Raw genomic sequence first — 24479 nt, 5'->3', positions numbered from 1 at the left:
AATTTTCTCCCAATCGGCCCCACACCCTAGGAGCCTTGCTTTTATATGTCATTGGAACCCCAGTGCTTTTAATGGGAATGCAAGACATTTGAGAGCTTTTTGCTTTCTGAAGAATGGCAGGCATTTTTGCCCAGGAGTACTGGAGAACTATTCTTTATCTTATAAATTTGTGTGTGCATCATAAACCTGACTAATAAGCAGAGAGATTCTACAAAGAATAATGATATTTATTTGGGAATAGCAGAACATTACAGTAGAAATATGTGTATCATTGTAAACAATGGGTATATTCAAAGAGGTTGAGGTGAGGACAAGTTCTTAAGGGAGAAATTAACATATACAACTTGAGTTAGGGGTTGCTGTCAAATCATTGGTGGAGGTACCATTGCCAGGCAAGAGTTAAGTGGAGAGCATCTTATCTGAATTGCAAGTCTTAAATAATGTTGGAGATAACCTGTGTTACAGAAATCTGTGCATATGTGCAAGGTCTGCAAAGAATGGGGTGCATGTAGAATGACAAGGATTTCTTTTTGGCTTTAGAAATTCCTTGAGAAAGTGCTTATCACATATAGGCAGGCCTGAGTTCTCCCCCTCAATAACTTCCCAGCTCTAATTTCATCTAAGTTGGATAAGGACAGTTTCATCTTGGTATCAAAACCTGCACAAAATCAAAAAACCACCTTGGGAAGCAATACGGAAATCCCTAACAAAAGTATTGATACTCTATTACCAACCTAGCAGTTCTGCTTCTAGTTGTCAGTCCCTGAAAAATTGCTACACACATGCACAATAATGTTTATTACAACACATTTTTATAGAGGAAAAGCCAAAATTGATCTCATTATCTGCAGTATAGAATGGAGTAGCAAGGATTTCTGAACTCTATAAAATGTTAAAAGAAATTAGATCTAAACCAGACGTGGTGGCATATGCCTGTAATCCCAACATTCAAGAGACTGAGTCAGGAGGGTCATGCGTTGGAGGCCAACCTGAACTACATAATGAAACCTGTCTCAAAACAAAGCAAAAAACCAACAACAACAAAAAGGAAATTAAATCTACCTGTAACGTGGATAAATCTCAAAACACAGCATTGAATAAAAAAGTTGGCAAAAGAATACATGAAATGTGCCAGCACTTCAGTAAATTTATGTAACATATAAAATAAATGTACTGCTTATGGATTTACATATATGTAGGAAAAGTATGAAGCCATGAGTGGACATGACACACACCAAGTGCAAAGCAGTACTTATCTTTGTTGAGATGGGGAATGGGGAGGAAGGATGGAGAAAGAGGTGGACCACAGGGACTCTAAGTTATATTTCTTTAGGAGAGAGGGCACATTAACAGAAAGCAATTTTCCCTTAACTTGGAAGAGAAAAAGAAAGATTGTGTCTCAGTCTCTGAATGCAATCTTGAAAGGCAAATTTAATAAAAAGGCTCAATTTTCCTTCACCATCTCTTCTAGTGCTGGTGTGGGTAGAACTGGAACCTTTATTGCATTGGACCGAATCCTTCAACAATTAGACTCCAAAGACTCTGTGGACATTTATGGAGCAGTGCACGACCTAAGACTTCACAGGGTTCACATGGTCCAGACTGAGGTAAGAATTACAGGCTGAAAGACACAACCACCTTTTCCCCTCACCAATGAAAACATCCAGGGCTCTAACCTGAGAAGCAGACATAACCATGACAACTTAGGAAGAATAAGAGAGAACTGAATATAAATATTTTCTAGGGCTTGATGTTTTGAAGCAAAGCTCAGTGACCTTGAAGATGATATATACCCTTATCTTTACTGAGCTGGTTTCTCAGTTCAGGAAAGAATTAATTTGAGTGGGCAGGCAGAAAGATGGGGGGTGGGGTTGATTATATGCATTACACATGAGGGAGAAGCTAAGACAGCCCAGCCTGATGCTCATTTCAAGATATGCATGGTGGATGAGCACAAGGATTGCAATTAGTAAAGAGAAAGATGAAAATTTCTTCTCTCCCCTAGCCCCACCCCTCCCATCAGCACCCCTATCTCTGGAGACACCATGGGCTATATGTCAATTGTGATGGCTAAATGTTTCCATTTGTACAGCCCTTTGACATTTGCAGATCATTTTTGAACATGTAATCTCATTAAATTTTCATAACCAAGTAAGAAGGGTATTATATTTCATTTCCAGGATAGAAAACTGAAGTCCAGAGGCTAAAGGGCTTTCACAAAGCCTATACCCAGGGTATGGCCAAGCTGACTTGGACTCTGTGCTAGAAAATCTAGAGTACCAAGCCCACTTCCCCACAGCCTCAGGGTCAGATCTGTACACCCAGTATACTCCAAGCACATCTCTCCTTTTTTTTTTTTATTCCTTTTATTCAGATGTGTATACAATGTTTGGGTCATTTCTCCCCGCTTCCCCCTGCCCCCTCCCTTTCTCCCCCTATCCCCTTTGCTTCCAGGCAGAAACTGTTTTGCCTTTATCTCTAATTTTGTTGAAGAGAGAGCATAAACATTGATAAGGAGGACCAAGGGTTTTTGCTAGTTGAGATAAGGATAGCTATACAGGGAGATTCCTTGCATTGCTTCACATCTCTCTCCTGCATAAACGTCTTCCAAGGCTCAGGTTCTCTTATCCTCTGTTTTTGCCCAAGTAACTGCAAAATCTTCAGTGTAATAACAATTAAAAATAAAAAATTCTATGGGTGAAAAGTTCCACACACTACCACAATCTGTCTTAGAGTTACAGTAGACATGGAAACTGCACAGGCAGCAGTGTTCCACACAACAGGGACAATAAACTCTCTTTTTGAGTATCGAGTCCACTATTCCCCAAAGCAGTTTGTCCCCTGAATTCTTTTCTTGTTCCACACATACTAATATCCTACAAAACTCACATTCAGGAGCTCTTCTGGCAAAAGACTGGTGTCATTGCCTTGGGCAGGCGGCACCCACTCCCCAGACTCTGCTATCACCATGGTCCTGGGCTGGCAGCACTTTTGTTGTAACAATTTGCCCACCATATTTTGAAAACTTTATTATGAAATTGTTTAAAAGTGTACAAAACTGAGGCTGGGAGTGGTAGAGTACTTGTCTAGCAGGTGCAAAGCCCACCACCACCAATAAAAGAAAAAAAGTAGTACACAAAACCAGAGAAACAGGACAAGGAATTTTCATGTATTCAAACTGGCTTCTACAATTGTGAGTGTTCTGTGTTCTTGCTTCATCTATAGCACATATACACTGTTCCCCTATCCCATGACCCCACTGGAATATTTCAAAGCAAACCTTACTTACCATATTTTTCATTCTTGAATAAATACTTATTTCAGGTTGTGTGTGTATGTGTGTGTGTGTGTGTGTGTGTATGTGTCTGTGTGTATGTGTATGTGTGTATGTGTGTGAGTGTGAGTGTGTGTGTAGGTGTGTGTGTAGGTGTGTGTATGTGTGTGAGTGTGTATGTGTGTGAGTGTGAGTGTGTGTGTAGGTGTGTGTGTGTGTAGGTGTGTAGGTGTGTGAGTGTGTGTGTGTATGTGTATGTGTATGTGTGTGTATGTGTGTGAGTGTGAGTGTGTGTGTAGGTGTGTGTGTGTAGGTGTATGTGTGTGTAGGTGTGTAGGTGTGTGAGTGTGTGTGTGTGTGTGTAGGTGTGTATGTATGTGTGTGAGTGTGTATGTGTGTGTGTGTTTAGACTCTAAAACCATGACCACCATACCATTTGTCACATGCAAAAATTTAGCTAAAATTCATAAATATCATTTAGTATCCAATCAGTGTTTAAACACCCCTATTTGTCTTTTTTAAAATTACTTTTTATTTTTAAAAAGGCTGCAACTAGTTTTCATTAGAATCTAGACAAAGTCCCTATGTTTTAATTTGGTTGAAGAATCTTTGAAATCTCTTTTAGCCTATAATTATCCCCTTCCCATTTGTTTTCCATGCCATTTATTTATCAAAGAAACCAGCTCCATTGCTCCTTAGATGTTCCTGTGTTCTAGATGTGGCTGATTGCTTTTTCATGATGGTGAAGTGTCCCTCTGTTCTTCTTGGTTCCTGTCAGCTGATCACTAGATCCAGAGGCCTGATTAAACTCGTTTTATCATTATGGTGCTTTGTGGTGGTGCTGAGGAGTTCCTGTTGTATCCCATCAAGAGGCAAAGCACCATGTGCAAGCTTTTGTCAGGACAGAACAAATATATTAACAGTGGGTTCCAGGGGACAGCAGCCTGAACCATCCATTATCAGAGTCCACACTAACCTTTTACTTAATGGCTTTAGTAGCCATTGATGATCGCTGTCAGCTCTGTTATTTTGTGAATGGTTACAGAATTCTGTCACCCCATATCATAACTGTAATCCTTCAGCTTTCTAGAGTATGAGTTCCTAGAGAGTAGGAACTTGTTTTCCTTCTCTGTATCAATTTTTAGTCTATTAATTGAACAATTTTGTTAAAATTATGTTGCTTAAAAAGTAAACATTGGTATTTCATTAATAGTTTATTGTCACTTCCACAAACTCAGTCATAATTAATTTGTAATTTGGGAAAAAGAAGCTATCACATTGTAAGAAGTCTTGAGCTGTGTGTGTGTGTGTGTGTGTGTGTGTGTGTGTGTGTGTGTGTGTGTGTGTGTTCTGGCTTCCTAGTTAGTGTCACAGACTCCTTGGGCCCTCATCTATCACTTCCATACACCTGTCCACAGTGCTGAAGTTGCATTTTGGCAAGAAGCAGGAATTCTATTGCAAATATTAGTGGCTGACTTTCAGAACAAAGGCAACAGAGTGTGCCACATCTCCTCCTTGTCCTTAAAAACAACTTCTTTTTTTCCCCCTGTTCTCTTCTCCTTTCACTTCTCTTGGGATTCTGTTTGTTCTTCAACTTGCCTTCTCAATATTTGAGTTCCCAAAGGTTCTGTCCTCCGGACCTGGCTCTAATTTCTCTAGATCTTTTATTTTGTGCTGTCCTCCTCACACACCATGGTTTCAAGAACTGTGTACCTGCTTCTGTTTCCCAGATCTAATTCTCCTTCCCTAGCATTTACCTAGGTACTTGCCTGCCGGATAGCTCCCCACACAGGCTTTATAGTTACCTCATACTCAAAATGCTCAACACCAACTCATTATCTTTCTTTAAAAAAATAAAATAAAATAAAAACAAAAGCACTCTTGCTCTTGCATCTTTCAATTTCCATTGAGAGTGTGGCTATCCATGTTTCTGTCAAGTCAGGGAGCCGACTTCTTTCCAGTTTCCACATCCAAGCAGTCATGAAGTCCTGTCACTTCCACCCTACATCTTTCTCTTTATTCTAGTTCCTCTCTCTTGTTCATCCCTTTTTCTTGGTCAAACCAAATCCTAACTGATATTAGATATTACTTGTCTTGCTTCAGCCCTCTGCCAAAGCTGGACATTTTCTACAGTCTCAGAATCCCTGGCCCCAAATCTAGCCTGACGTTTTGGATAATGGCAGTAGTGCAGACAGGTGTAGTTCACAGCCAAGACCCTACAGATGACATCCAGCAAAGGAGAAAGGCCATTCTGAGTCCTCGGGTTACTTTTCTGGGTCTATAGTAGCAGTTGATCTCAACCTTTTCAATCTTGGGGATTTGTGATACAAAGCAATGCAGGTCATCAAAATTTCTGAATATATCAAGCAGTGAGGATTTCTAAAAAAAGAGGCATTGGATGGGATTTGCCAACCATTCCTCCTTTTAGCCTGCTTTGGGACAAATTTGCAGCCTGACTGTGAGAGAGACCCTCAGATAGAGCAGTAACTTATTAAAGAACAACAAGTGATGATCACAGTTTGTCAACAGCATCTGCTTCTGATGAGAAGAGACCTGGGATGTGGCAGGACTAAGCGTCTCAGGTCCTACCAGTGGATTGTCCTGGGAGAGTCCCGTGACCCCTGCAATCCACATTTTGGCTTTTTTTTTTCATTTTTCTTTTATTATTCATATGTGCATACAAGGCTTGGTTCATTTCTACATTTTGGCTATCTATAGTTTCCTTATGTGCACTTCTATGTTATTTCTATCACTTGGAATGCCCTGCTTTGTTCATAGTCTTACAAATGTCACCTTTTCTTTCTAGCTCAATACTTTCCTCCCCTAAAAGTGAACTGAAGATTTTCCTCTTCTAAATGAATCTTTATCCACAATTCTATTTTATGCTTATTATCTTCTAGACGTTTGTTCACAAGTCTGCCCTTCTCCTAAATTATGCACTCAGGAACTATGAAAAGCTACAATTAATAATAGAAATGCTATCTAATACTATAAATATTGGTGAAATTAAATGTATTAACACCAAGCCAAAGCTTCACTAATTAGGAAAAAAATGATCTTTCATGATTTGAAGGGGTTTTTTTCCTGCTTTTCATTAAGAATAAAGTGAGAAGCAAATTAATGATCTGGTGGTTTTAGTAGATTCTTTTTCTAAGGGATATTCTATTCACAAAAGAATTGACATTTAAGACAAAGAAAATTAATGAATAGTTTCAAAGTCAATGGTGGATCATTGCTGAAGAATGTATTAATAAGCGATGGCATGGATTAATGGAGTTCATTCAGAGCTTACCTCTTAGGTTTCCAAATAATTTAATAGCCCAGTGCAATTAAAAATAGAAATTGTGCTTTGGATGAAAGGAAACAGCAAGGTGTTGATCTCTGATTTGGTGGATCATTTGAAGATGGCAAAAGAGACTGTTGTGCATTAACAACCATTCTCAGAATGGTACTCTTCTGAAGCAGGGCACATCTGTAATAACAGCACTCAGGAGGCAGAGGCAAGAGGATTGTGAGTTCCAGACTATCCTGGGCCACATGGTGAGCTCAAGGCCACTGTGGGCTGCCTACCAAGCTCTCAACAACAACAAAGAATAGTACTCTCCTCAAATTTTCAAGGTCGAGGTAGTAGAAGACACACATAACAAATGAGCAGGGTCTGTGAGCGGAAAAGCAAAGAATGGTTATTAATATTAGTGCAAGCCTCACTTATGATTAATTCAGTTTTTACAAATGTCCTAATTCCAGACCTACCTTATAAAGTCCCGAAGTGAGATGGCCAGACTAGTTTCCAATCAATGCCTAGTACAAGACCACAAAAATGCATTCTTGTCCACTTTGAAATATTGTTAGTAAGGGAAGATATTTTAGTCCAACTTAATATTTAAAACCTTTAAAATACTGCAAGGGTGCTGACATTGATTGCCTTAAACATGAGGTCTAGAAATGTTTCAATATCAATGTAACTGACATCAATACCAAGTCTTATATCCTTAAGTGGACAAGGGATGTTATATTTAGAAGAAACCCTGGACTCCTTATTTTATAGATAGGGAAACTGAGATCCTGAAAAGCCTCCAGGATTCAACCTAAGCCAGTCAGAGGCTGGCTAAGAGCCAGTCTCCCTCAGGTGGTGCTGTGTTCCCTCCCAACCTCCTCACTCTCCAGGGGCTGGCACTAACTGCATCATTAAGTAGAGCTGAAGGCCAAGCACCAAGGCTGCATAGACATCTACCCCAGAGAGCTCAGTTGGCAGTAAGTAAGGGAATCCAGTGCACAATTTGGACACTGTTGTCAGTGGAAGTCTTTGTGATGTCTTTATGGTCACCAAAGCACTGACTTTTCTATATTTGCTTATGTTTGCAAAGTAGCTAAGTCCCAAATAGATGGCAAGTAGATCTCTCCTAATAAGGAGTAACCCTGTATGGTTCCTGCAGTGAATCAACATCTTTGAGATTCTCCTGTGGTCCAGACTCAAATGCTGAGAGAACAGACTTAAAGCAGACACTGGCCTTGCACTCAAAGAACTGCCAGTCAATGGTCGTATTGTACTTTCACCATAGAAGAAGGGGAATGCAGAAGAGTATGCAGTGAGATGATTTTTCTCATCAGAAAATTGATGTAGTAAAAATATGAAATTTGACATTGCATTCCCAGAACTAAATCCTAGGGTCCCGTATTTTTAGCTGTGTAATTTTGGAGAAGTTAATGAACTTCTGATTCTCAGTTTATAGTGATGATTACATCTACTTCACAAGGGCACTGAAACCATGAAATGAGATAATTTATGTAATGTACATAACATGGTGTTTGGCATTCATTCAGTTTGTGAAGGATCTAGGCGTTCACAGTACATACTGTGTAAATAGGCATCACCTCAAAGGAATGAAGAAACACCTCTCTGTCCTTTACTATTCTTCTCCTTTTGGTGATAATTAAAAAAAAAAAGAACTCTTTTATGAACCAGAGACCATTAGTGAAGTGGTGATCAAAAAATTTGCTAGCTCTACAGAATCCCATTATTTCCATGTTTGTTTGTTTTTTTAAACCTTGTTTTTCTTCTCCTTGAGAGTAGGCTGGTCTCTGATACATTTTCTGTTTTTCCATAGTGTCAGTATGTATACCTACATCAGTGTGTGAGAGACGTTCTCAGAGCGAGAAAGTTACGGAACGAACAAGAAAACCCCTTGTTTCCAATCTACGAAAATGTGAATCCAGAGTATCACAGAGGTAGGATGTTACTTCACTAATGTTTAAGTTCCCTTTTCAAAATATGATCAATCTAGAAACCATTAATAACTTAAAGCTTTCAACGTACACCACCGGTTTCTTCTTCTACTCAGAAGAAGAGTGTGACCATGGGAAGGAGAGGCAGAGTTGGGAGGGGGCAGAGCAGTAATTCCACACCTTATCTCAGCAAATGTTCCCCCCAGTGCTGGGGATTGAATCCAGAGCCTCACACACAATAAATAAGCGCTTACCACTTAGCTATGTCCCCATCCCCTCCATGTGGAACCTCTACCTCTATAAAGGGTTATACTTAGCAGTTCTTTTCTAAGTCATGAGCTTCAACACTGGGGAGGATGTATAGAAATCACAACTGGGAATTCAAACTGTAAAATTGTTTTGGAGAAGAACCTGTCAATCAAGTTATCAGAGTGTTTGATGTGTTCTTATCTTGTGACCTAGTGTTTCTCCTACCACCCTAGTACACAAAAACTTTATGCAAAAAGCTTTTCACAGTTAAAAGTTTGAGTGAAAAACACTAACTGTTTAATTGTAAACTCTATTAGTCAGGTTTGCATTACCACAATGAAATATCTGAGGTGACTAATTTTATAAAGAGGAAAGGTTCATTTAGCTCATGGGTTTGGAGGTTCGAAGACATGGTGCTTGCCTTGGCTCAGTTCTGGTGAGGATCTCATGGTGAATAGTGGACAGCAGTCACAAGAGTGCTAGGAGCAAGTGGACACATTTTAAGCCAGGAGAAGAGACATCTGGGTAGGGCCACCTCAGGCTTTTGTAACAACCTTTGCATGTGAAGTGCCTAGTAGTCCCAGGAGACCTTGGTCTTCTGAGGGCACACCCCAGCAACACAATGACCTCCCACTAGGTCCTACCTCCCAAAGGTTCTGCCATGGCATTTCCAGCATTGCCACCTGCAAACCAAGCCTTCAATCACAATGGACCCTTTTCTACACAAACCATATTCAAACTACAGCAGGGACAAAGTATACCATAGTGCATTCACTTAATAGAGGATGAGGCAGTCATTAAGAATTTTTTTTAACTGGAGGAGTGGCTCAAGTGGTAGAGTTCCTGCTTTGCAAGCATGAATCCCTGAGTTCAAACCCCAGTCCCACCAAAAGAAAAAAAAAAAAAGAATTTTTTTTTTTAGATGTTGTCCAGGCTGCCCTTAAACTCCAGGTCTCAAGCATTCCAGTCTCCAGCATAGCTGGGACTACAAGCATATGCCACCACACCTGGCTCTAGAATGATATTTTTGAGGATATTATAATAATATGGATATTCTTATAAATAAGAATTCTTGGTCTATTTTGCATTGCTATAACAAAATAACTGAGATCAGGTACTTTAAAGACAAGAGACTTGGCCTAGAGATGTAGCTCAGTGGTAGAGCTCATGCTTAGCAGAAATGAGGTCTTGAATTCAATTACAAGTGAAAGAAAAAAAGGGAGGGAGGAAAGGAAAAAAGATTATTGTTGTTTTTTTTTGAACTCCCAAGGCCTCAAGTCCAGGATCAGGCAGACTCCATGCACTTGGACCTGGTGGGGCCCCATGACATGGCTGCATCACAACCTGACAATGGCATCACATGGCCAGGGTATGAGTGAAAGTGGAAGAGATCCACGGTGACAGAGGAAGCAAGAGGCCAGGCAGGGGCTAAGCTCACTCTTTTATCACATCTCTGAGAGACCAGCATTACTTCCTTCACAGGGCAGTCATAACGGGACACCTCCCACTATGCCCGCTTCTTAAAGAGTCCACGACCTTTCAATACCATTGCACTGAGGACCAGGCTTCCAGCACATGAACCTTTGGGTGCCACACCACATCTAAACTGTAGCATAAGTTAAGTAAGAAATATAGAAAGCAAGGCAAAAAACAGTGCATGGGAGAAAAGACTGGGACAACATATGTAGTCCAACAAATTCTCCAAAAAAATAGAAAAATATGTAATTTTCTTCTTCTATGTGATGTATTTTCTAGAGTAAGCATATAACATTTTTCAAATAAAAATTCAAGTAATAATTAATTGACAAGAGAAGAGTCTCCTTGCCTCTTGCTACACTGCATCATCATTAAGACCTAACTTTTAGACTAGGTATGGTGATATACTCCTATAATCCCATCTACTTTGGAAATCAGGAAAGTCTCAGTTTGAGGTTAGCCCAGGCCAAAAGTTAGGGAGACCCATCTCAACAAACAAGCTGAACGTGGTAGTGCACATCTGCAGTCTCAGCTATCTAGGAAGTATAGAAAGGAGCATTGCAGTCTAAGACTGACCCAGTGAGACACTACCTGAAATATTAACAATTGTAAAAAGAGCCGAGAGTGTGGCCCAATTGGTAGAACACTTACCTATAAATGTGAGGCCCTGAGTTCAAACCTAAGTACTGTCCAAAAAAAAAAGGACCTAAATTATCAGATAAGCTAATTGCCAATGTGAAGACACTTTATATTATAGTTAACTATTCCTGCCTACCAGAGGCCTCAGTTTCTTGCCATGGGGACCAATAACTACCTTTAAATTCAATCATTTCCCTTTGATTAGTATTATTTCAGACCTATCTTGACCATTTCTAAATGATCTTCAATTGGAAATGTCTCAGACATTTCTTTTTGTTTTCTGTACTCTGTATACCCACCCACTTAGCCAGATGTTAAACAGTAACTTATAAGGCACAAATAGTGAGCTACTATTCAGAGGAGTCCTTTGTAAATCAGATAATCTTTTGTATTGTAAACAATTACTCCCTAATTTGTCTCTATAGCATATTAAGGTTTTTGCATGTCAGATTCTTTAAGAAGCTACAGGATGGAGGGAGCTCTGGAGGATTTTAGAGTTTCCTTTGTTTTGTTTTGAGTTATCTTCAGAGTCTTTTTTTAGAGTAATCTAGGACCAGCCTGAAAGAAGTTAAGGATGGGATAAAAAAAGTAACCTCCACCCTATAAGCGAGGATTCAGGTCTAGGTTGGGAACTAACTCCCATCTACAAGCTGTGTAAGCCTGAGTTGGTTACTCTGCCTCTCTGGGCCTGAGGTGTCATCTGTAAAATCAAAGCAAAGCATCCCTGGTCCCTTCCAAGTCTGTAATCCACATTTCTATAGAACGACTGGCCCCATAGAGATGTTCTCATCCTAAACCATATTGAGTTAGTGTCTCCCATTTGTAACTTACATAAACAGAACAACTATGATACACCCTGTTATAGTCTCTAATTACCTTGTCCTTCTTTTCAGATGCAGTCTATTCAAGGCATTAAGAATGTAGCCAAAGATTCCTGGATAAAAGTTTCTCACTGTGTGATTAAAAAAAAAAAAAAAAACTTGCTTCATGCCCTGCAGAAGTGCCAGCTATTTCTGTTGATACTATGTATAATTTATTAATCTGGAGAATGTTAAAGAATTTATGTAATTTAAAGGTAACAGATATTATTGTACATAGTTGTATTTTGTAGTTTCTCCTGTAAATATGTATTTTTTCATAATGTTTAATATTAAGCTTTATATAATGCAATTTTTCCACACTAAAGTGTTCATGGCTTGTTCTACATAAATTAATTCAACTAGTATGACAGCACTACTAGCAAAACGTGTATGGAGGCCATTGTCATGTCCCTTGGCTTAGGTGCCTTACCTGTTTTGATATTCGCTGGACAGGATAAAGGCAGAGTTAGAGAGAGCAGGTGTGTGTATCTTTGTAACATTGCTGACCTATCAGTCTTGAGATCCAGAGAGGATTCAGTCTCTATTAGAACAAATATAACAGTCAAAAAAAGAATTAGGTCTGGGGGCATACCTCAGTGGTAAAGTGCATGCTCAGCATGGGTTTGATCCCTACCATAAAAAAAAAAAAAGCAATAAAAGATTTGAGGGAAAGAGAAAAAAGATTAGACAGCACCAAAGTTGAGCTAAGTCATTGTCCCTAAACTAGTTGCTCCTCTTCCCTTTCTCCTTGCAGGGATTCAAGCCAAAGTGGTGAGCTCCAGGCCAGATGACTTGTAGTGCCAGCCTCAGCTGCAGGGTGAGGGATCCTGATAGAAAATGATGTAAACAGAAGTGTGTAATTCTGTGTATTAAGAATATCATTTGTACTCGGACTGGGAATAACATGCAGACACCATCAATAGTGATTAGTGACCGCTCTGCAGCATTCATAGTGTGGAATGGGAACTTGCAAACCTGTGCTGTGATACTAGCTTATGGACACATGCTAATCTGGTCTACATTCCTGGAAAAGTCACATTTGATGGTTTTCCCATCAAATGAAGATTATGGTGGTAGATTATGGTCCTAATCAAAGGATGGAATAACAAGATTTTCATCCAAATACATACATGGTGAATTAGAAAACAAACAATGGTAAAAACAAAAGCTTGGTGGTCCTTAGTGTAAAATTTTCCAAGATTTTTTGAGTAAGTCAATGAATTCAAAATGTCAGTTAATTACCTAAAGTTACGTTTCATACAAAAGACGTTATGCATTCTACCAAATTTATCTTCCATATTTGTGCCTTATTTTGACAATAAGGAAAAATTTGAAAAGTGTCTTCATGGTTACCTGAGAAAATGTCTTCACTTAGACATCATGTTTGTTGATCTCATGGCTTCATTTGCAGAAAAAATACATTTCTCTTCAAAGTATGTGTTTTTGCTACCTCCCAAAAAATTTCCATAAATAATGTAAGAGGTATAATTGGCATAGTAATTAAAAATCATTGACTGTACATAAAATTGTTTATAATTGCATAACTGTATACCAAATCTGGAAATCTTTCTGGGGTTATTTGCAGTTTAAGAAAGTAGAGGGACACTTTATAAGGATGGATATAAGGAGTAACAAGGATTCAAAGTTCTCACCTTTCCATTGTGCCATGACCTTGTGAAATGACAGTGTTAGGCTATGATTCTGTATCAGGATCTTCTAGAAATAAAAAGGAGCAACATGTATGTAACCCTAACAGCTGTGCCACCAAGGGGAAAATAGAGGTCAGAGATTTATGAAATGTGGTGTCTAGGAGAAATAACTTTCACCATACTAAACAGGGATGCAGTTCAGTGGTGGAGTGCTTGCCTAGAGTACATTAAGCTCTCAGTTCTATTTTCAGCATGGGAGGGGGTTACCTAGAGGAAAACAAAACACAATTTTGAACTGTTGTTGCTTAATGCAAAGCACATTGATAGCTGGAAAGACAAATTCATTTTCAGTTTTGCATTCATTCAGAAAGTGTTAGCAAGTGTACAACCTGCTAGGCACTGCTCCAGAATCTACATGCTTCTCCTATAAAGAGAATCCATGGTAATAACAAAGTTAGGATTGTTGTTACTGTTTTCCATTGAACTTGAAAGAGAGCTAAGGAGAGGGAATGAGATAACCAAGTTAGTCTAGCACAGTGGTCATCTTCTACCAGCCACTCACAAGCATGAGCTATACTGCTTCAGTATCAAACCACTGGATCCAGAAGAGAGTAATTAATTACACAAACCAGGAATTACCACACACACACACACACACACACACACACACACACACACTCACTCACTCACTCACACATACACACACACACTCACTCACATACCCAGTAACATCTGAGGTGGGACGAGAATTACAGAAGTGAACATGAGGAGAAAACCAAACATTCTTTGACTCTAATGCTGGAAGTATTGGTTCCTACTCTGCACCTAATTTTAAATCTCCTTAGCAACAAATATTTTGCTACTCCCTCTCTCCTAGGAAGAATAAAAAAACAAATAATCCAGTTGATCTATTTATTAAATTTAGCAGAGAGCTTGCCTAGTATGCACAAGGCCCTGGGTTTGATCCCAGGGCCACAAAATAAATAAATAAACTGGAGGGGGGTAGTTTCCCTGACACTCAGCTCAAGTGGATATATTTCCAACTAATTGCCTCATGTGGCTGTGCCTGAGTGAAACACTGCATTTCCTGTCTCAGTGAGCATCTTGTCTGTGCACCTGTGTGGTACACTTTAATCATCCATGCTTCAAAGGGCTTTTGAGTTATCAGATCTTCGGAGAGCTGTCTTGCATCTTAATAATTATTTATCCAAATTCCTTATAATTACCTCCTTTAATCTCATCTCATTAAATCAATTTTATATTACCATTCTGTTGTTTTCTGGAAAACAGCCAATTTTTCAGCTCATGAACCAGAGGCTCATTTCCCTGTCTGGGCTTGCACATATCTGTCCTAAGTAATTTCCTATCCCATAATGCCTCTGAGTCCCACTGTTTCACCCCCTCCCTTACCACCCAATCCACCCCCGCCCTCTCCCTCCTACCCCCTCAATACCCAGCAAAAACTATTGTGCCCTTATTTCTAATTTTGTTGTAGAGAGAGTATAAGCCATAATAGGAAGGAACAAGGGTTTTTGCTGGTTGAGATAAGGATAGCTATACAGGGAGTTGACTCACATTGATTTCCTGTGCATGTGTGTTACCTTCTAGGTTAATTCTTTTTGATCTAACCTTTTCTCTAGTTCCTGGTCCCCTTTTCCTATTGGCCTCAGTTGCTTTTAAGGTATCTGCTTTAGTTTCTCTGTGTTAAGGGCAACAAATGCTTCTTGACCCTTCTGCCTATTGAATATATTTGCTTTGCCAGTTGAATATGATTCTATCTTCTGTTCATTTTATCTCCTCATCTTCATTGGTATAATTTCATAGGCTCTGCATTGTAGGAGAGATGACCATGACTTCATTTTAAATGCTAAAATGGCTACTGCGCAGAAGTTTAGGGTCAGTTTTATTTGGAAGGATCTTTAATTAATTTTGCTATTACCTCTTGAAAAAAATCTCCAAATGATATGAAAAAATAATATAAAACCATTCAGAAGTCCAGCAATACAAAAATATGGCTCACATGTTGCACTTCACACTAATTCTCTCACCTTGGTGTCTACAGATCCAATTTCTTATGTTAAACACTCTCCCTACCCTTTGCAATAAAATTATTTGCTGTATACTAAATTCTCCTTCACTTGGCCTTATGGGAAGTAAGGTCGGAATCCTAAAATCCTGGAGCTACCAGATATGTGTGACGAGTATCTGAACCCCAGATCTGTGGTGTTTCAGAGTTTTAGTTCATACACATGGACTAGACCAATCCTGACGAGGAAAAAAGTGAATAGGTAATACGCTTCTCATTTGTGGTAGCAGTTCAGGGACTTTTTGGTTTGGTTTTATTGAGGAAATGAAAGTAATTGATCAGCAAGATGGAGTGGCATGAACGATTGAGTGGTCCTTCTTTGTGGCAGTGAGCAAGCTTTCAGCCCTGCAGCATTCCTGAAGAGTCAAAGTAGAAAGTGCCACATCTGCCCAAAAGCCCTGTTAAATTTCTGAGGCTCTCAAACCTGCAATAAGAAGTCATACCAGGTATTCAAAGAATGCTTCATGCCAAAGGAAACTTCAAACCATGACTGTAAAATCAGACAAAGAAGGAAAACTATTTGAAAAAAGGAATTGAACCACATCATTGGAAGATAAAATGGCATCTCTCTATTTTATCTTTTGTGGTTGTTAGTTTTGTTTCTTGAGACAGGGTCTTACTATATAGCCTAGGTTGATCTGGAGCTCTCTGAGTACTAAAATTAAAATGATGTCTCTTCTTTGTGGCCAGACTGTTTTTTGAAAATCTTGTCATATATTTCTATTTAGAACATACAAGCTGAGCATCCTTAATCCAAAAATCTGAAATCTGAAATGTTCCAAAATCTAAGATTTTTCAAGCACCCACATTTGTAACACAGTGGAAAGCTCTGCACCTGACCTTAATGTGACATGTTGGAATCAAAATGCAAGCACACTAAAACTATCATGTAAAATAACCATCCACCGTGTATATAAGGTACATATGAAACATAAATGAATTTCATGCTTTGACTTGGGCCTTATCGTCAAGATATCGCATTATATATATGCAAATATTCCAAATACAAAGCACAAACATTGATCCCAAGCATTTCAGATAAAGGATACTCAACCCGTGCTGCCCTTCTTAGAATTTACCTTAGCACCAGATGACTTGGGTGACTAAACAATTTAATCAATGCATTTATGTGTCGAACTGACCAGATATGAGACTAAATTTACTAGGTTTGACATTCCACATACACCACCTTAGATTCTTTTAACACATGATGACTTAAAAAATGTTTGGCCATTTCTGTTAAAAATGAAGAGTAACATTTGATGCAGCCATGATAACAGCAAAAATCTGTTCTGTTCTAAAAATGTTTCTAGCAATGAAAATATTTCTGGCTGAAAGAATACTCTTGACTTGCAGGGAGGTGCTCTTAAAATAAGAGTATGCATTTATTTTTTTAAGATTGCTTGTATTGATACATTCATTAAATAAGGAAATTGTTGGTGAATGTTCCTAAAATAGATGCTTATGGAATGGAAATAAAAGATATATTAAAAGATTTGCCAAAGATAATTTTATAACCTATATGCCAACACATATGATCTTATATAAGACACCAAAATAAGTTACTCAAAACTGTGAATAATGTCAGACAAATGCAATATGTCCCTTCTACAGTAGTCACAAGAAAGATTAGTTATGGCTATTTTCCACCTCAAGTAATTTCTTTCAAGAAATACCATTATTGCCCTAAAAGCAAACTTTCAATTTGAGATGCTGTATTTTAATAACTGTGTACGTAATACGCATCCCATCAAGAAAGGAACCCAAGCAATTGTGGCTTTGGGAGTCTAGCAGAGTTGAATGGTTTCCTTCTGTAGGGGAAGTAGGAAGGTCTGTATCAGTGTTCATGGAATTTTCTAGTTTCAGCCATGCTGACAAGAGTGTGCACCAGTGCTCACACTTGCAGAGTATATGATCTCTTGTCTTTTATGTGAGGCTTGCCAGGCATATAAATAATTCAAGGACAAGGACCAAGCCTTTAATCTCTTCTCTACTCTTACCTTGAAGATCACAACTCATACACATTCTATGTACACTGTGTGAGTGGAAATTGCTTCTGTCCTGATACTTTGGATATTAAATAATGCCCACTGATTCTAAAGTCCAAGGAGGTTCATCTGGCTGTTCTTTGGTATGTATGAAGCATAAATATGTAATGTAAGTAAATCCAGCAACTGAAGTTACTATGTCCTATAATAGATCACTTTTTTATGTTTTTAAAGTCATTCATTCTTTCTCTGAAAACCTGGTTAAAATGGCAGTAGATGGTTCTATTCTTTCATGCTGTATCATCTACCCACAATATTGTGCTTGCAACCAACTCTGTGAACAAAGAACTTCACTCGTATTTCTGTTTAAATTATGTATTTGCTTAGTATATTTTCATATTTGTAACTAGTTAAAAAACTTATATAGTATCTTGCACATCCTCACCAGTATAGGAATAAAACTGCAGTTTGTTGAAGGACAGTGTCCTGTCTTCTATTCACTTGTTCCTTGCTTATTAATTTTTGTTATCCTGCTCAGGAAAGAGGTCAAAAATGACTACTTTCAAAATGAGAGAACTCTTGCTGACTATCATCATGAAGAGCATGATGGTCTCAACCTCTTCCCTACAAATGCTGAGTTGGCTACATAGCACATCTGTACATATCACAGACTCTAGCTGACTGTCTCCAGCTAAATTCTTGTTTTCAGTTCTTTAGTTCATTAATAACCAAAATGTCATCTATTACCAGTAGTGCTGGTATATGCTCAAAGGTGTGCCCTGGCTGGATCACTATGAGCCCTTCAGACACTCTTCACACATTAACAGATGCTCTGACATTTGGTAAAGAGTTGCTATGCCTACTTCCGGAGTTATGTTTGTCCTTTTGTCTTTTTCATATTTCATTTGAAAGATCAGTGCCCTTCACAACTCCAGTATTTAATTTTCTATAACAGCTTACTCCAGAAACCTTTATTTCAAAAAATGTATAATAATAGATTCACATATAAAACCATTAAATCAAAGCAAACTTATCTAAAACAGTTTCTGGATTCACATGGATAGGTTAACAAAATAATTTGACCTATGAGATTGAGATTAGACTCTTTGTTTTTCCCAAAGTAATGTTAGATGGAACTTGCTCTTAAAAAGAATATTATGAGGGGTATAGCTCAGTGGGTAGAATGATTGCCCAGTGTGCTCAAAGTCCTGGATTTAATCCTGTGTATGTGCACACACGTGTATGTGTGTGTGTGTGAGAGAGAGAGAGAGAGAGAGAGAAACATGACAATTTGCACTAATCACCCTGTGATTTTGCTAATACATCTTACAAAATCATAAAATGTTAGACCAACTTGAAATCAACAACGTAGGAAACAAAGACCCAAGTTTAAAAGCGATGCACAAAATAAAACAATACTTCAGTCTTTCCTGGTGTTCCTATTATTCACAGGGTTAGATGGGACCTGTCTGTGTGTAAATATGGACAAATAAGAAAGCTGCTCAAAAAGTAAGAAAAAGCTATGCAGACACCAATAGACCCAGTGACCGTCTAACAACACTCAGAACCATCAGTGGAGCCCCCAAGATTTTGCACAATTAATCTTCCTTTTTTGGTATCATATGTTTGGAGACACCTGTTCTCAGGCTGTGTTGTAGAGTCATACTTTAGCAAACGTCATGGCAGTCTTAAAGCTAAAGTATTATGAGTGAGAAAGGAAAGACATGCTTTTCTGACATAATATTCTTGGGGAATTTTGTTAAAGCTGGTTAAGTCAGGCCATGTTCAATCCAGAAAAGTTTCTACTTTTCTGGATTTTGAGAGAATTGGTAAGATTTTGAGAGAATTGTTAAGGGTTTTGATGTTGTTTATAAAATCAGTATTTGTAATAGAAGGGCAAAAAATAACTGACAGAATTCAGGCCTGAGTAATAGAGAAAACCATGTAGTGATGGTTCTGAGCTGGAGGAGTTAACCAATACTTACATCTTCACCACAGGAAGGAACAAACGCTGAAGGTCCTGCTCCCTAAAATATCTCCCTGACACAATACTTCCCCAGTATTTAGTTAAGCTAGTTAAGCTTAGTTTTTTTTTCCTGGGGCTTACTGTGACAAAGACTCTCTCCTTTGACCAAAACTTCAGTCAGGTTTCTCTGAGTCCTCTGCTTGACTAGGTCTGACCTGGGATTGCCTTTCTCTCTTTGAGATTCCCTCTATGTCAGTGAAAAATCCCCCAGCCTTGACTACCCTCAATATCATATCATCCCGTCCTACCTTCCAAAAGAATTCCCCTTACCTCTTAATAAATTTCCACCCACTGTCTTTCTTAGCTATAAATCCTCACTGGTCCTTGCTGGAATTGGAGCTGTGACCAATCGCTCTCTGCCATTGCAAGGCCTCATTGCAGTTGTCCTTATACATATCACCATGGCCCCTGTTACATTAAGTCTACTATCTTTAGCAAGTGTTGTGAATAACTTTTCTTTAACAATTGTAATGATGCAAGAACCTTTGTGCAAATTATCTTAATATAAATTTATTTTCCTCTTTGCTCCTAGAGCTCTTGACCCCAGAAAGAAGCATGGCATTTATGTCAGTCTAGCAATGAAACATACTTCCCATCTCTATTATTGTGCTGCAAGCCACTGGTGACCAAGAAATTTCTGTGCCTTAGGGCTTGCCAAGGAGCTAAGGTAAAAACCAACAACAAGCATCAAAAAAGCTGTCAATACAACAGAAACAAAGGGCATTAAAAGTGGAGGAGTTCAGAAGCCAGGGAACACTCTGACATCTAAGGCCTAATTAGATAATATCATCTATCAAAAGTATGGTTGTTTTGAATGCTTTGTTTTGTTTCCAATGGCCACTGAGCCAGTCTCCATTCAAGCAGAATGCTTCTTCTCCACTCAGGACAGAGGCTATAGAAGGAAGGAACTGTCTACCCTCAAAGACTAACAAATCTGCAATAAAGAAAGCTGAATGGGGAATAGAGGGAGAAATAGAATAAATGATCCTACTTTGTTGCTCATGCCTGGTGGGAGACAACTGGAAGTAAAATTAAAAATGAGAAATAGACTTTGAATATTTGGAGTCTTAAAGCCCTTACCATAGCAGAGGATTTTCAACCTGAGAGGAAGACGTTCCAAGTTCTGTTTTAAAGGCTAGTCACTTACAACTTCCATTCCGGGACAGTTAATAACAATTACCACATTTAGGGTTGGACCTAGTGGCTCACTTCTGTAATCCCAGCTACTCATGAAGCAGAGATCAGGAGTATTGAAGTTCAAGGACAGCCTGCACAAAAAGTTAGCGAGACCCCATCTCAACCAATAAGCCAGGTGTGACGGTGTGTGCCTGTGCTCACAACAGCATGGGAGGACATAAGTAGGAGGATTGTAGTCTGAAGTCAGCCCCAGGCAAAAACCAGGAGACCCTAACTGAAAAATAACTAAGGCAAAAAAAGGGCTGGTAGCATGGTTCAAGTAGTACAATACTTACCCAAACAAGCATGTGGACCCGAGACCAAAACTCAGTACCACCAAAAAAAAATAACAATCGTCATATTTAGACCATGCTTTTTACTTTTAAGAAGCACTCAAGGCTATTGTTTTATTGAATGCCTTCAAATGCCATACAATATAAATGAGTAAATATCCCTGCTTTACACATAAAGGCACAGAAAAGACATGAGGGTCGCCCCAAATTTAGCAGCATAGGAAATGGCATTCTCTTTCTGTGTTCAGTGTTCTACATGAATCATCTAATTTGATTCTGCACACAACCCTTATTATCAGACCAATTTTTGAAGAAAGGGAAACTGAAGTTTAAAGAACCAAAGCAATTTGGTCAAGGTCATCCAGTGTCAGTCTGGATCGTTTTGACTTCAAAATGTGGCCTCCAGGTCAATATGTCAGTATACCTCAAAGTTTGGTCCCTAGGCCAGCAGCATCAGCAACTCCTGAAACTTTGTTAGAAAGGCAAATTCTCAGCTCAGCTCCCCCATTCCCAGTCCCAGTCCTATTGAATCTAAAACTGTCATGATGGAGGGCAGCCATCTGTGGTTTATTAACAAGGCCTCCAGGTAACTCTGTTATCAGATTCTGAGGTTCATGCTGCTCACTGTTCTACTGAAAACTCCTGAGACAGAAATTGGCAGAAGGAATCGGGTTTATTCAAGACCAGTTCTGAGGGGAATGGAGGAGACTTTCTGTCTTAATTCTCTGCTCTGGAGGGTTCAAGGAGTGCAAAGAGCTTCTACAGTACAGAAGAGGTTACAGTGGGATCATGAGCAGGAAATTCCCACACTCGGTGGGAACTTTCCAGAGTACTGCTTCCTTCTCTTTCCACCTGCCTTTTAACAGTACTGGGGATTGAACACAGGGCCCCACATCCTTCTCTTTTCCTTGAAAGTGGATCCAGATCTTGACCTCCCAAGCCAGCGTATGCATTTTACAAACATTACTTCTCTGAACTGAGGATGGGGGATCCTTAAAAAGACTGGGGAGAGAGGCAAAGTAAATGATTAAGATTGAGAGAAGAAGCAAAAGTAATAGTTTTTGCCTGCTCTGTTACATTTCCCCACTTCCAATCCTTCGTCCCCTTTCCATGGAATGTGGAACAGCATTCTCGAATCTAGACCCTTCATGCTGAGTGGGGCAGAGCTGAGGATTTTTTGAATGGATGGTCTTGACATGATGAAATATGTGCTGGTCCAGGCAGGATCTGAAGAGGGGGCCAGAAGTGTTTTCCTCGGGTAATAACTGAAGCCTAAAAAAGAACTTCTCTTCAGCAAAAAAAAAGGTTAGGAAAGGGTGAAAGGCAAAAAGAAGAGAGAGGGAACAAGGGATGAGGTATTTTTTATTGTTGCTTCTTTGTTGTGGTACTGGGGATCAAACTCAGGGCCTTATCACATGCTAGGCAAACCACTCTAACACTGAGCTACACCTCCATCCTATGGGACAGTTTCAAATGAACCTGCTATTACAACTCAGATGCATAAAATGCATTGAGTTTGGACAGCCTCCTTGTTTTATAGCTTTATAGTTAGTCAAATCTAGCTCTTTGAAAAAAAAAAACAACCTTCTATAAACATGCTCTGTCTAACAAGGAAGAATAGTAATATTAATATTTTCAAGCCCTGGAACATGACAACATATAACAAATGATAGCAGGAATTATTATATGTGGGGTTCTACTCTGAACTACTTTACCTGCATTATCTCATTTAATCTTCTCCAAACCAAATAAAGTAAGGATTAGCATTTCCATTCTACAGTTTAAGAAACTGAAACACCAGCTTGCAAATATCAGAGGCTTACTTTTAACAGGACCTTGTAATTCTAGAACTTGTGTTCTTAACCACTTCTTAGTGTTTCATGGGGTAGAGAAAAAGATAGTTTAAGCTCCATGGCTTAAGTTAAATTCAACTTCGGATTTCCAACGTTCAACTCAGCTTTGCAGATTCTCATGCTACAAATCACTTCCGCCCTATTTGACTCTTGCTTGAAGGTCCGGTTGTTCATTAGCCGTGATGTTGACGTTCTTAGGGTTTAAAAAAAGCCGTTACTCCAAGGAGCTTTGACATGCTGAGAGGCCTTAGCAGCTGCTCAGCATCAAGGTCCTCTGACCTTGTCTTGCTTCTTCCCTCACTCCTTCCAAGTTTTAGAGACTCTTTCTGGAACTCTTTAATCTGACAGAGGAAAGCCAGATCCAAAAGAAATGCACTAATTGTCATGAATTCTCTCCAGGAATCTCATCAAACAAGTAGGAAAGATTAATCACTGGAGATGAGAAGAGACTAAAAGTCATTGCCACATTCACAGATTTTCATCAGCTCCTCTGAGGGCAACTCAAAGAGATTATTCCATATAGTTTTATCTTTATGTACATAAGATAAAATTTGTTCACTCTGTGCATTATCCCCCCTCACTCCTCCTATAGCTTGTCAACACCATCCTCCAAAATACCCCAGGCCCCCCTTCATTCAAACTCTAGTTCTTTCTGTAGCTCAGGAAGTTATTTAAGCTTCAACTATATGACCCTTTCTTTCTGGTCTCATGCTTTACGTATGACTCCACATTTATGCACATTAGTAAGCTGTATTTCTTTTCTCTAATTAATTTGTCCATTATTAGTTCATTTCAGTGAGCCTTCAAGGGGCAGAAGACACTTTTTTTTTCACCCCTACAATGTCTCTCCCAGGATTTTAGACTAAATGTGATAGATAGTACAGGCACTTAGTCTAAATTAAATCTCATCTGTTCCCTCTAGATCCCAGGAATGTGCTGATGGACAATTCTTAGTGATAATAAATGCTTAGGGCAAAGGGACAGTGATTGTAACATGCAGGAAGTCAAAGTGGGAGACATAAAGAAGCACCCATGAAGATGAAGCCTAAAAAGACAGAATACACTGGTCCTAAATTGCAGCTTCCACCTCTCAGAGATTCTAATAACTAAAGGCTACAGATGTCAGACCCAAATGACTGATGAAACATTTGAGAAAAGGAGAGAAAACAAGAATAAGCCTCTACATTACTGTTCAGAGAAAGTAAGACCAAGGAACCAGGCCTTACCCCAGCAATGAATGGTGAGATGAAGAATGATAGGCCAGGATCTCAGAGTTTCATTGCTGCTGCATCCCCCAAAACCCCAGGCATGAGCAAGGAAAATGTGGCAAACTGCTCAGTCATCACTTCCACTGATGCATCAGTCACTGGCCCTAAGGGAAACTCATGGTGCACCCAAATGGGACCCTGAGGAGAGTTCAACAAAGGAATCATTGACCATGAAGTGGGCAGGCTTCTTGCCTTCAGTGGGATTTCCTTGGGCCAGTCTCTCCCAGAAGCTTCCCAGGGCCTCAACACTCAAGGCTGTGCATGTCCTTTGCTGAGCAGTGTAGCACAGGATTAGAAGTAGAGCAGAAGATTCTGTCCTTTTTGGGTTCAGACCTCATTATCTCATAACACCCAGAAGTTCTCTATGTGGTGTTTTACTTCTGTCCTAGCATTCCAGTCTAGAGTCCATGCTGCCA

The 24479-nt window shown here is 39.2% G+C and overlaps 1 protein-coding gene across 3 annotated transcripts in view; it reads left to right on the top strand.

Annotated features, from left to right (window-relative positions):
• Positions 1 to 17923, top strand: part of Ptprb (protein tyrosine phosphatase receptor type B) — a 125644-nt gene extending 107721 nt beyond the window's left edge. For 2 of the 3 annotated variants that reach the window (XM_074083913.1, XM_074083914.1), the window contains 3 exons: positions 1472 to 1607; positions 8383 to 8503; positions 11758 to 17923. In XM_074083913.1, the coding sequence (XP_073940014.1) occupies positions 1472 to 1607; positions 8383 to 8503; positions 11758 to 11780 (280 nt within the window). In that variant the 3' untranslated portion in view covers positions 11781 to 17923. The remainder of the gene's footprint in view (positions 1 to 1471; positions 1608 to 8382; positions 8504 to 11757) is intronic. The other variant, XR_012450907.1, reaches the window with a different exon arrangement.
• Positions 17924 to 24479: the final 6556 nt, after the last annotated feature.

This window comes from Castor canadensis, chromosome 8, assembly GCF_047511655.1.
Source record: "Castor canadensis chromosome 8, mCasCan1.hap1v2, whole genome shotgun sequence".
Lineage (NCBI taxonomy): Eukaryota > Metazoa > Chordata > Mammalia > Rodentia > Castoridae > Castor > Castor canadensis.
Note: the sequence above shows the minus strand (reverse complement) of the source record. Positions and strands in the feature narration are given on the sequence as shown.